General features: G+C 38.1%; 1 protein-coding gene, 1 long non-coding RNA gene and 1 pseudogene across 7 annotated transcripts; 1 reads left to right on the top strand and 2 right to left on the bottom strand.

The window, feature by feature from the left end:
- Positions 1-144: 144 nt before the first annotated feature.
- Positions 145-4,063, bottom strand: LOC105452703. Its single transcript, XR_974768.1, has 2 exons — positions 3,950-4,063; positions 145-3,449 (listed from the first exon to the last, which is right to left on the bottom strand). It is a non-coding gene; the product is annotated as an uncharacterized LOC105452703 (long non-coding RNA).
- A 264-nt stretch (positions 4,064-4,327) lies between these two features.
- Positions 4,328-8,689, top strand: LOC105452701 (dihydroxyacetone phosphate acyltransferase). 6 transcript variants are annotated; one of them, XM_011694056.1, is made up of 7 exons: positions 4,328-4,799; positions 4,914-5,734; positions 5,996-6,406; positions 6,493-7,006; positions 7,213-7,493; positions 7,603-7,856; positions 7,941-8,689. In XM_011694056.1, exons 2-7 carry the CDS (start codon positions 5,443-5,445, stop codon positions 8,274-8,276), a joined length of 2,088 nt encoding a protein of 695 aa, XP_011692358.1. In that variant the 5' UTR covers positions 4,328-4,799; positions 4,914-5,442; the 3' UTR covers positions 8,277-8,689. The 6 variants fall into 6 exon arrangements, with proteins under 6 accessions (XP_011692358.1, XP_011692356.1, XP_011692357.1 ...); XM_011694054.1 differs by having other exon boundaries at positions 4,874-5,734; XM_011694055.1 differs by having other exon boundaries at positions 4,869-5,734.
- On the bottom strand, positions 8,682-13,047 carry LOC105452702 (annotated as a pseudogene).
- Between the last annotated feature and the right edge of the window lie 252 nt (positions 13,048-13,299).

Here is a 13,299-nt window from a genome sequence, read left to right as displayed (position 1 = left end):
CGTATGTTGAACACAAAACATAGCATTCATTACGAGAATAAGAATCAGTAAACAAATTCTCTTTTATTTAGAGAAATCAAATTTAATACGAAATAAAATTCTTTTTTATAGAGTAATAAAATTTAAAAATAGTACAACTACCGCTCATAAACGACTGAAACGCAGAAGCAGGAATATAACGAGAATGCGTATGAATTGAGAAATGAATATTTTTAAATAAGTATATGCGCTATTAAGATTTCATTACACGCGCGCATGTTCCTTCGCACGCTGGCTACACTTCTTAGCTCGCAGTATGTAATCAGAGGACAAAATCTCAAGGTGCTAAGCAGTAAGTCATACAAGAGTCGTAGGTTCAGGGACCAAAGACAAGACTTATCGCTCTATCTTCTAACGAACTTCTGATAACGCTTCGATCTAATTTTAAGCGAAGTACAACCGATGCAGTTATTTGTACATACGATGTCCAAATACGTTTAACAATGTACTCGCTTGTCTGCAAACGCTTCTTCGTTCGACACCGAAGAATTCAGACTGCATCGCCGCGAACACGTTTCGAACGTATTTTTTATGTACAACATCACCGTAATCTATGTTCCTCACACACGCAAATCAGTAATAATGTCCTTTAAAACGAAATAATATTTATAAGAAATCGCAGTTACTGTAATTATTGTACTCATTGTTATTGTTGTTGTTATTGTTATAAGAGACAGAGTGTAAAGTTTAAAACGAAAACTTTATCAGGTAAGAAGCCACCTCAGACAGGTCTAAAAATCACCTTCATTCTCATTTCACGATGCGTGATTATTATTCAATCATCGCCGTGAATTATTTTTGTCCTTGCTGTGAAACGCTAGATCCAAATAGATACATTTATTTATTTATTTATTTACATATGAATTACAAGTACGAGTTGTAACGCAGATTTTTTTTGTTTCCTCCTTGAATCCTTTCACACGCAACGTTTTCACAATAATGAGAGTTGTTTATTCTAGAATAATTTCATGAATATCTTCGAAGTCGTGAATGTTCAAGTTAAATTTTAATTTCAATGGAGATGAATGCAGATGCTTTACATAGCAGATAATGAAAACAAAAAAAGTAAATTCCATTAGGTAAACGCGAACGAAAACGTTTATTAGGCCATACAGAATGCTGCTAATCAAATGTTAGAAGTGTCTAACACAAGTAAGAAATGTAAAACTATTTAAACGAAACGATAACAGAAAATTTGATAAGAATCTATCGACACGCAATGACCAGCACATTTACATTCCAGAAAACGATTTGGAGAAGTGCGTCCGAAAAATCAATTGTTTAATTAATTATTATAGTAACATTGCTGTAAATAACCGACATGTACAATTGCCTGTTGAATTTGAAATAATGGCGAAACTACGGCTATAAATTTCTAAAAAACGATTTTGCCTGCTTGTCCGACTGTGACAATATTGAGGAACAATTCAGATCTAACACAGATCTCAACGTTTGAAAATACAACGAGCAAGAATGTACGTTTTAATTTTGTTCATATTTTGCCACTTGTGAGGAATTCTATATGAGAGATAAAAATTTTGTTTCTCGCTTAAGCATGGCTCTCTCGTAACTAATAAGAATGAAAAGTGAATTAAACGTGCGTTGAACGATAACTATAGATATAACACGAGGTACAGTTTTGTACAATTGTAAACGATACACGGTAATACTCGGCAACTGAGATCAGATCCTATCTGTGTCCGATCTTAAAATTATAAATTCGCAATGATGAAGCGCAATCGCGAGACGTAGTTGTGAGAAGGAAAAAAATAATGCAAATTCACGTGCATTCTAAATATTTTATATACTTATGTCCGTGAAATATTTCCATGTTACCGCGCGTGCGATAACGCATATGTAGAAGATAATCCGAAAGAAAAATGCTAAGAAAAACGCTGAACTGTTATTTTCATATGATCGACATGACGAAACGATGCGCTCTTTGATCACATTGCGCTAACTGTCGATATTCTAACTAATCGATATTCCTGGCGATATCTTAATTACTATAAGGTACGTTTTCATTCTAAAAAAAAATGTATCCCCCATCGCATGCGTTAATCAAATACTTTTGCGACGTCAGAGAGGGTTTTCGTTTAATGCTCACCTTTTCTTTTCTCAATCACGTAACTCGGAGCCGTTTCGCCTCAATTAAGTCTCAGCACAATTACATAAGTACTAAAAGAGACATGCGGAGCAAAATCGACGTATCTGCTGCTGTTGAAAGTACAAAGAGAACAAAAGACAAACTGGTTGCTTCTATATAAGCCTGCATATTATAACATATTTTATATTTCGCGCCACACTTTGCATACGTTACCTATGCGCATATCTACTTTACGATAAGGTATACATATATATATGTATATTGGATCATCGACAACGATTAATGACGCTTTTATAACGTATTAGTCTCTTTATTCGAATTTCTTTATTAACGGATTATATGTTGTTTTTGTACTCTTTTTTTTTTTTTTTTCTAACAGTCACGTGAAACACCAACTAAGAGCAATCTAACGGAACAGATATAAAAAAATCAAAACGAGCGACGATTTTATTGCCCTAAGTACTTTTTTATGAAATCTCTATCGATAATTAATACTCGGAGGCCATAAATAGACACGTGTGAACAGTTTGTCGCATAGGAAACAGGTGCATGTTGAAGAAGAACTGGAGGACTATACGTAAATAAATATGGAGTGCTACATTTTAATATATCCATGCGATTATCTCTGAAACCGGGGACTGTTTGGGAAAATTATTAAATAATTGTATTATCATACGTTTTTAAAAAATTTTAAAATACGTTCCTTCGTGAAGGGAAAATTATTACTCTTATTATTTATGCTCTTATTATTTTTATCATATATAGTTAAAATGGTTTGTGAAATTTAACAAAAATAGTGAATGTTATTAACGTATCTCAAAAACAGTTCCATCTGGGAACTTTTATCAATCGTAAGATGTCCTTTATCAGAGGAGATAAGAGGCTTAACTTTTACATCTTTGATCCATGCAAGATATATGTTTTCTCAAACAGTCACTGGAACGTAATTGCGGGGAGAAATTGAACTGGCAATGCGTTATACACCTTTCTGTAAAACGGCAGTATGAATTTTCTAAAGTAACTGGTAAATTAGCTTCGATATCACAATCGTATAAACGATTCCATCGGAACGCCTTTGATATATTGTCGAAGTAATAAAAGGGAGGGAAAAAATTACCTGCGACTCAGGAGAAATCGTGTATGCTGTTACAGTGTAATAAAAAAACTTTATTCTAGCCAGTGTATCTCCATTACTCTCTCCGAGTTCGTCAGATTTATTCATTAATCGTTAATTTGAGTAGAGACAAAAATTCGATCATAGAGGCTTAGCATCGTCCTTTTGCGATACTCACAGATTTTATACCTGTAATACGAGATGGAATTGATACATAGTACATTGAATCTGTATTCTGTGATGCTACATTCGTTACATATATACATATGTTCCGCGTTGTTTATAGCATATTTTTTCTTAAAAGTTTAAGGACGCGAGTGACGCGACTCGAAATTCCGATTAATTTAATCAGTGATTATAATATACAATATATTACAGCTCCAACAGAATTGCTTTTTTTAACTATACCACATATAATTCGTCGTTCATAACTTAATATTTTTTCTACATTAAATTACAAAAAATTGATTATTCTATCCATGTTACCAACAAAATAATATTTTGCTATAAATTATAATTGTCGGTTAATAACGGGGGTTTGGCCGAAATCACTCTGAGCTGAGCTGGCGAAGAAACGAATGTTTGAATATAAAATATATATGTTTTCCTTCCGACGTGCCTTGTCGTTTCGCATCTTGCTCTTTTTCGCGAGTGCATGATTCTTTTGTCGTTTAAAAATAATCGCTTACCTAATCGTTTACCTTATATCCGAACCGGAGTGAACGGATGGACTGTGGAGAGGAGCGAACGTGCGCTTGAGATAATTCGAAGATTCTGCAGTGTCGCCAATAATTAGAGATCTGCACCGCTAGGTTTTAGTTACTTGCCCCTTTCGCGCTTAAATCTTACGCTTTATTTTTATCCCGTTTTGTGTGAGGCCTACTGTTTCTTCTTACCTGAACGTCTGGCACGGAGAAGAGAAAAAGGGGAAAAGATGAACCGTGCAAGAAGTTCAGCGGAAAAGGATTACATAAGCATATGCAGAAAACGCGGGGGAGGGGGCGGAAAAGGAACGCGCCCGTCCCTGTTGCACCTAATTTCGCGCGCGTCCTATTGCGCCCCTGGACCTCGCGAGTCACGCGGGCGTCTCTGTTGCGCCCAGTCGCGTCTAACATCGCGCGTGTCTAACAGTGCGCTTGACTTTACGTATCTAACTAATAAACACGCCGGGGTGCTGCGCGACGTCAAAGATACACAAGTTCCAGGGATTCCGGATTGTTTGTTGAATTGTTCACCCCCGCGAGGGCATTTAGTGTTCCTGAATTTTCGCATTAATATTTCACTGAACAACAGCCCTTTCGGTTTCATCTTACACGCTGTCTAACGCACACAGGATCTTGACACTCGCTTTAAAACTGATAGCAGATGTCATAAAGAAAAGAAGAAGATTGAATTGTTTACCGTACCGCTGCGCCGTATCGCGATTTTTTTTCAGACGACTTATCTCACGCTCTCACGATGCTTTCTGTGGTCTTTCGCCGGTTCCGGTACAGCCGCGGTGCAGCTAGAAAGAGCACGTATAGGGCCCTCGTTCCTCTCGTAAGTTAACCCTTCGCTCTTCCTCCTTTTCTCACCTGTGTCCAATCCCGTTATCTGTCTCGTTCCAAGTGCAGAAATTGCAAGCCTACAAAAACATAACTGCGGTGCATTCAGGAATTCCATGATGGCGACGGCCAGCTAATCACAGCTTAATGACAAGATAATTAATCACAACATTAATGAGGCATAACGTCGTATCAGCGGGACGGGTGGAACAGGTGAAACAGGTGTAACCGCTGTGGGGAATAGAAGGAAAAAAATAGTAAGACTTCTCTCAGCTTCAGCTCGTAATCAACTTGCAAATGTGACTTTTTTTAGAAACCATCTCGTTTACGTACGTGGCTGTTTAAAATTGTAAATTTATATAATTTTTTTTTTTTTTTTACCAGACATACAAGTGCGAGAAACACTTTCGAGAAACCCTTCCCATTATGTGAGCGAACTAAAATACAAGTCTCGTTACGTGATGATTTGAAACATATCTGGCTGTCAAACATATCCGACGCATTTAAATCGACGTACTCATAAAAAAGTGCCAGGGTCGAGCTAATTGACTTGCAAATCTCGGTCTCGGCAAATATTGGAAGTGCAGTGAATAACAAGCTGGTGTTGCGAGGTGTCTTGTCGCTCACTCGAGTCGAGGATGGAGCATAACCCCGGGTTTGTCGACCTGCTCGAGAACAGACGGCGGGATTGTGACTTTTTGTGGGCGACACGACCCATGGATCCGTCGTTGCCGCACATGTTGCCGCCGGAGTCGGTCTACGACAGGGAGAGGGTCATGCAGGCTGTCCTGCACGACAAGCAGGTCAAAGCTGCCATCGACACCGTGGCGAGGACGACGGGCGCCAGTGTTAAAGATGTCGAGGGCAGTGCCCGTGCCATGATAAACGAGATGGCCAGCAAAGCGGATCTGGCGACGGTTCGCTGGCTAGGTATATATTTTTGATGAACATTGTATTATCCTTTAATTCCATGCATTATACATATTCATTATTTTACCTTCTAATATTTTTCAATAATTAATTTAGCAATAGCTAAGGCAGACTATAATTTTCTGTCAAATAATGACTTGTATTTGTTGTCAAATAATGACTCTTGTTGTCTCGGCAAGATAAAATAAAATTGCACTAATAACGATCAAGCAGATCCATTCGCTGACCGAACGGTCTCATACTTGCGTTTGAAAATTTCAGGTATTTTTATTACGAAAGCTATGAAGAGGATGTTCTCGAAGATTTATATAAATGAAACCATGCTTTCCAACTTGAAGAGGGAGACACGAATATCGCAAGTACAGTATATCTACGTGCCATCGCACAGGAGTTACTTGGATTTTGTTCTACTGTCATATATTCTCTTTTCCTACGACATGGCACTGCCCAACATCGCGGCCGGTATGGATTTTTACAATATGAAAATAGTGGGAGAACTGTTGCGAAAAACTGGAGCCTTTTACATACGACGCAGTTTCTCGAATGACGTACTGTACAAGCAGATTTTCCGATCGTACATCAGCACTATCGTCAGTCACAGCGACAGGGCGATAGAATTTTTTATCGAGGGCACGCGGAGCCGCAGCCAGAAGACGACGATGCCGAAATACGGTAGGGCAAGGGAAAGAATTTTTGAGTAATCTCGCATCGCGAGGCCGAACGGATATTAAAAATCTCGGTGTCGTTTCTTTTCGCAGGTCTTCTGTCAATCATTGTAGAGAGTTTGCTTCAAGGCGACGTGCCGGACATACATTTTGTACCCATGAGTATTAATTACGAACGCCCGCCGGAGGAGTTGTTATTCGTTTACGAGATGCTGGGCGTCCCGAAACCGAAGGAGAGTACGACCGGACTTTTCCGGTCGCTCTCCATTCTGCAGAAGCCCTTCTCGCACGGACGCATTTTCTTTAACATCGGGGAACCGATATCCACCAGCCGATTCGTGGACAGGTCGTATCGCCAGAGGAAAATTCTGCAGCCCTCCTACAAAATCCCGTCGTCAGTTGTGGAGAATATTGCTTATCTTATAATAGAAGCGCACAAGAGGAATACCGTGCTCATCCCGATCAACATCATCGCTTTGCTCGTCAATGAACGAATTCAAACGAACCCGAAGGAGCCGTACACGCTCGATTCGCTGGCCCAGGACTATCGATGGTTCAAGAGCTTCGTTACCAAGTCGTTGAAAGCCTTCATGCACGAAACCGAAATGTAAGTATTAAATTTAGTGCAACTTGGAATTTGCGTAGCTCGGAATTGCAACAGTAAATATTCATGCATAACATTAATCATTCCATCTCGTTAATTAACTGTCTTAGCTATAGATACATTTAAACGACTTTTAATCTTCTTTGGAATACATTATTATGTTGAGTTGTAATTGTTGAATATATTATTATGCAATTTGTTTGTTGCAGCACCGCGAACGATACGGTCAAACAGGAAATATTGGAATCCTTAAAACCGCACGATGAGTTAATAGTAGTCGATTCCTCGAACACGTTAAAAATCAAACAAAGGCATAAAGGAGTTAAACAAATTAATTATTCAAATATCAAAGGTCATCCCTTGTCCGAACGGACTCTGCAAGTAGCGGTACCTGCCATTAATATTGCGATTTATATCAATCCGACCCTGATTTTTTTGGCGCAAACGGCTTTCATAACTGCAACGATAGCAGAGAGTGGCACGCAAATTGGTAAACACTACTAAACGACTTTAAGCGATTGATATAATAATAAAATACAAAAGAGTAATTACTATTTTTTTTCCATGCAAATACAACTCGTATTTTATTTAATTTGCAGAAGCAGCTTTGGAACGATATGCACTGTTGAGAAGATTGCTCAGCACAGAATTCGTGATGCGTCCGATCGAAGACGAAGCCTTAATCAGGACGGAATGGGAAAAGTCGTTGAACGTATTGCTATCACAGAACTGCTTGTACACAGCGAATGATTCAATTTTTATAGGAAATAACACCAAACTGTTTTCCATCTTGCATAACGTCGTACTACCTTTTATAGATGTTATATATGTGATATGTATCTTGTTATCCGAGGTGAGAAATTTAAATTTTTAAAAAGAGACTCTTAAATTTTTAATGAGCCTACTGCATTAAACATTACTTTTCTGTCCTTTTTAGTGGACTGAAAGAACGTCGGTCGAGCTCACGGATCGGACGATACTCGTCGAGACGCAGAAAGAGGTGGAAAGATTAATGTTCGAGACTAAGGACCGATGCCAGCATCCCTACTGTCTGTCACTCGATCTGTATAGCACGACGTGGTCTAGCTTGTTATCGCAGGATGTTGTCGCACACCAGAAACATTCCAATACGTATCGAACGGATAGAGCAAAACTGGCGTATCTCATCGGTGCGTTGCGCGAATTACCGTTACGACACCCCACGGAAATCTACGTCAATGCGTTTCCCTCGATTATTTCAACGCCATTGATAGACGTACAAGCTAAGTTGTAACGGTTTATCGTAAAATGAGAAATTCGGTACACTGATAATATCGGTATTGATAATATATATATGTTGATAACGTCGCTGGTACATTCCGCTTTAATTTCACGAGCTGTAGACTTATAGACAGAGTACGCCATTATTGGTGGGCATAATCGGGAAAGGAGTAATCTTACGTGAAAAGAGACGTAGAAAATATTCGAATGAGAATGATCTTTCATACAAGACTTTGATCTTATAGAAGCAGATTTTGTGAAAATCGAAAAATCGTGACTTATTAAAGCTATAGAATTTTTAATCTTTTTCTACATGTACATACATATATAAAGTTTTCAAATCTTTTACTCGTTTTTTAATACCAAAGTTGATTTTTTCGGAAGTTTCCGAAAAGATCAACGATATGAAAAAATGTTATCATATATTTTCGACGTGTTTTTTTTTTTTTTTTTCATATAGAATTGTCCATTTTCCAGCGCTGTTTCCCACCACCAATAATACACTATTTTATATTACATATTTAAAGATCGGGAGCGAAACTATTAATGTTGTTAAGTATCCTAGCGGTGTCGTCGTCGAGATCGGTGGATCGTTTTCTTTTGCCGAGGAACACTGTGGGGGTGGTCGTAGTGGTCGTGGGCATGTTAATATTCCGTAGGAGAAGCTGCAACGAATTTTATCCCCTCAGTAGTATATATACGTATCGAAGAAAGCGAAGTGCAATTTTACAGTTAGTGTTCGATCCTAGTTTAGATCCGGGAGATCAGCGTCTCGAATATTCCTTACCATGACTAATCGAACGAGATAAACTGCGAACGTGAGGAACGATATGGCCATCAGTGCGCCTTCGATCGAAGGGAATCCTAACGAATGATCGTCGTGATCGTCGTGCCCGTAATACTCGACACCTCTTATTTTGCGACTTGGTGCCATAGTAGTGGTAAGGCGAGATTCTGCCGATAAATGGAATATGCGATGATACGAGATGACAACTTTTCGCGTCTCGATAGCGCGCCAGGAGTGTGCAAAGTCTTACCTATCTCTGACATCAGCGTCTTCTCGAACGTTTTGAGAAAGTAAATTTTCCCCTCGACCGACGTCGGCTGCGACCGCAAAGTACGGTGAACACTTTTCAGTACGTCTATGGGCAGGTATTGGAGTATGCCGTCGTCCCGCTTCGATGTGTCGTTGTCGTATTTGTCCCGCGACGTTTCTTGCTGTTTGATATCCGGTGGTGGTTGTGTCGTGAGTGTATTAACCGTTGTATCCTTCGTTGGCGAGATCGCATCATTCTTGTTACTTAATTTATTCTGAAACATTTAAAATGTCTACGCTGTTTAATCGAGGAAAAGAAAATAAACTTGTTTTGTTTGTACAAATTTTAATCTCTTATTCATTTCAGCTGCTTGTCCGACGAATGCCTTTCCTCCGTTTACCTCGGTCGCGGCATCGGTGGTCGTCGCAGGGCGAATCGTCGCGCCGACGTCCGCGAAACTGTCGGCGATTTGATCGGGGAATAAATTCGTCGGCGTCGTTGACACCGAGACGGAATTCATCTTCTTGAGCTCCGTCCTTCTGTTGTGTACCGCGTGCGCGGCTGTGGCGTCCGGGCGACGATAAGCTTCGCTACCGTTTCGCTGACCACCGGGAAAGTTAATGCCGCTGTCCGCGTCACCGCGTCTGAACTTGTAGAACTGATCGTGCTGTACAGAAGGTATCCTTAAAGAGTACACACGATATTAATCCAGAGGAAAAAACGATTCGGAGAACGAAACGGCTGCGATGTGGCATGAGAGAATCTCACCTGTAAATCTTGGTCTCGTCCGAGAACTGCGGCATGTCCACCCATTCCGCCACGCTAACGTTCAGGAGAAGTGTTACGGTCCACAGAGCGCAAAACGCGCCGCGCGCAAACATATTTGGACGCAACGTTATTTGTTATATTTATTATCGTGTGCTATCTCGCGGGCGAAACGCATCGCATTCTCGGCGCGAGCGGCGTCTTCACTATACTCTAGTAACACGTGGACTTCTTCCAGAGTCTTCTCTGTCATCTGTCTAATTCGGAAACTGAACAGTCGCCCGGCGTCCGGGTGTGGACATGCTGCATGGGGACACGCGCGAGGGGACATCATTATTTCCGGCAGCGATGTTCTGTTAGGATTAAAGAGAACGAAACGGCTGATGATGCTCGCGCGCGGGCAGGGAACGGTTGTTACAGAAAACGCCGCTTCCTCACGCTTCCCTTCCTCTTCTACGATCAGCTCTATCCTCGCATGATGCCAATTCAATTTGTCAAGACTTATCCTCTTCTCGACGACACTGATGGAAAGGTGATTTTCTGAGAGAGAGATTCCAGGAACGGCATTCACCGCGGGGAAGTAAATAACGGGGAATAAATGAGGAGCATATCGCTTTCTGGATGAGATAAGGCAAATTCCGAGTTTATTGGTACCATTTTTTTTTTTCAGATAGAAGGCTTAGAGCGTTATCATACAAATCAATTTAATATCAAAAACGCACAAACGTGGCACTGAAAAGCCGCATCGCCTTCTCCGCTCGATCTAACGCTCGATTATGAAGAGAAACGCGTTCACACATGAATACGAGCACGTGCTGTCGCTCGTTATGATTATCTCTTTCGTTACTACTACTACTACTACTACCACAAAAAGAATTAACATATAAATCGAGACTTTCACCTGGCGCTAAGTACATAAGCCGGCAATCCATCATTTGCTTAAGACGTTTGCGATAACGTTTTTATCTCTTTTTTTTTTTCTTTTAAATCTCGAGGTATCAGATTTGAGTGACATACGCATCATCTAACTTCACGATACACGTCGCTCTCTTGGTTCAGAAAGTATTTAGCTCCGCTTAAAGCACGGAATAAAATGCGAGTCGAATTTGCGTGCAATTACATGAGAGTCAATAAAACTCTTTTTTTTTTTTAAGTATTGTATGAACGTTTGCTTATATATATATATACGATATATCCTGCCTTCCAACCACGAACGCGTAAAAGCCATAAAGATTAGCGCGATGGTAAGTATAAGAGATTACAATTAATCAGCATTATTTGTTCCTACGTTGGAGTATCTCTTCTTCCTCTTATGCAGGAAGAACGTTTAAATGCCTGGCATTAAATGCATCGAGTATTGTAAATGCGTCTTTTTTTTTCCGTGAGCACGAGGTTGATTCGCGTACGCACGACTTAGAGATTACGTTTGCATAGCGTAAGTAAGATTTCCTCTTAAGTATTAGGTGCGCGTGTAATATGCGCATAAGACATTGATCTACGGATATTCCTACCGGGTATTATTAGATTACGATAAAACTTTTAAAAGTTATTATAAAATATAACAATTAACGCCTGTATTTTGACGCGCGCGCGCTTATATTCTCTTATGGTACAAGTATATCGATTACCTCTTTTATGTTTATCGTCATTTTGCATTGTGATATCCACATTGTATATATATTTACTCTGTTCTTAGGAAAAACGTGAAAATTGCACTGCTGCGTTACACGATACAAAATGAGAAAACTATTTTCTACTGCACTACTTGTAAAGGTTGTTAAAGGTATATATAGGCCGTATATTTAAGGGTATTATGCCAATTTACGATCCAAGGTGTACCCAGCTACACGTATTCGAAATCGAATATATTCTCTTTATATGTATAAGTAATTATTATTAAATATAGAAATATTTCCTCCGGAAATATTGTACCTTCTCTTTGTCTCAGCTATTCAACTGTGAAATATTTCGAATAAATTCATCTGAATAAATCAATTATTAGGCTGGTGCAAAAGCTTCGTCATTTTTTATATTAAATTCTGATTCTTTAAATAGAGAGATAAATAGATATTGATTTAAATTCTCTTCAAAAAGATACTTAAAAAAATGTTTTCCCTAAATGGAAAACAATGCGTTAGAATCGATTGGCAATTGCTTTATTTAATAGAAATAGCTTCGAGATTATGCAATTTCATTTTCGAGTTTATTTATCAAATATGATAAATAAACCTCTCTCTCTCTTTCCTGCACCATCTTAATAATTTTAATAAGTCCTCTGGCATATATAATACTAATTACTAATTTCTAGCTCGCTAATCTAAGTCAACCTCATTTATCTCGTATTGACTACTAACACAATCATCGTTCCATATTATCGATAAGCAAATTTTAGAAAGAGTATATAATCGCCGCATTTAAATATCCATTTCATTTCAACGACGTTCTAATATCATCGCAAAGAAAGATCGATATATTCTTTTTTTAAAGCTACAAAGCTTGGACTATAAATAATCAAATTAATATAGAGATTCGCCAATCGCTGCTAATGAAAACTGAGATACCATATATCACCGTTTTGTACTTCCTACTATACTTTAAATTAACAAACATTATATATATATATATATAATATATTTTAACTTAATATATATTATAATTGCATCTTTTTTATATAAAGCATCTATCTCTTGGAAGCAATATTGAGATTTATATATATTGTTAAGATGTATTAACACATGTAAAGTGTTACATACAAAGTTGATAATAATTTCTATTACAATAATTTAAATATTTTTATAATCTTTTTACGTCTTTAATCTCTATATATTGCAATTTTGATCTGTTTTAAATATTTCACATTTGCTAATGCATCTTAACACATCAGTGACTGTATCTATACCCATACATAGAATATTTAAAAAATTTTAATTGAGATTCAAAAATTTAACTCGCGGTTTTTTTCTTCATAAATACTTAAATAATTTATGATGCTAAATTAATCATATAATCATTACAAAATTTTATTAATCCACATTTTTAAAATTTCATAAATTATAACTTTATTAATAATTTAATAATACATTTTAATTTAAAATAAAAAATATATTACACGCGAAACAAACTAAAAATAAAAAAATATAGAAAATAAAAATAAACTAATTTAATAAAATTAATTTATATAAAAAAAAGCATTCTATGCAATGGGTAAGTTATGTTCACTATATTAATTTGCTG

Source organism: Wasmannia auropunctata, unplaced genomic scaffold, assembly GCF_000956235.1.
Source record: "Wasmannia auropunctata unplaced genomic scaffold, wasmannia.A_1.0 LD336026.1, whole genome shotgun sequence".
Lineage (NCBI taxonomy): Eukaryota > Metazoa > Arthropoda > Insecta > Hymenoptera > Formicidae > Wasmannia > Wasmannia auropunctata.
The sequence above is the reverse complement of the archived record's forward strand: the minus strand, read 5'-3'. Positions and strand labels throughout refer to the sequence as shown.

Bases quoted from the DNA above. Each gene is read 5' to 3' on its own strand.
- LOC105452701 (XM_011694056.1), top strand. From the start codon at position 5,443: ATGGAGCATAACCCCGGGTTTGTCGACCTGCTCGAGAACAGACGGCGG. The intron at 5,735-5,995 runs GTATATATTTTT...TGAAAATTTCAG, and splicing joins GGCGACGGTTCGCTGGCTAG to GTATTTTTATTACGAAAGCT. The intron at 7,007-7,212 runs GTAAGTATTAAA...TGTTTGTTGCAG, and splicing joins TTCATGCACGAAACCGAAAT to CACCGCGAACGATACGGTCA.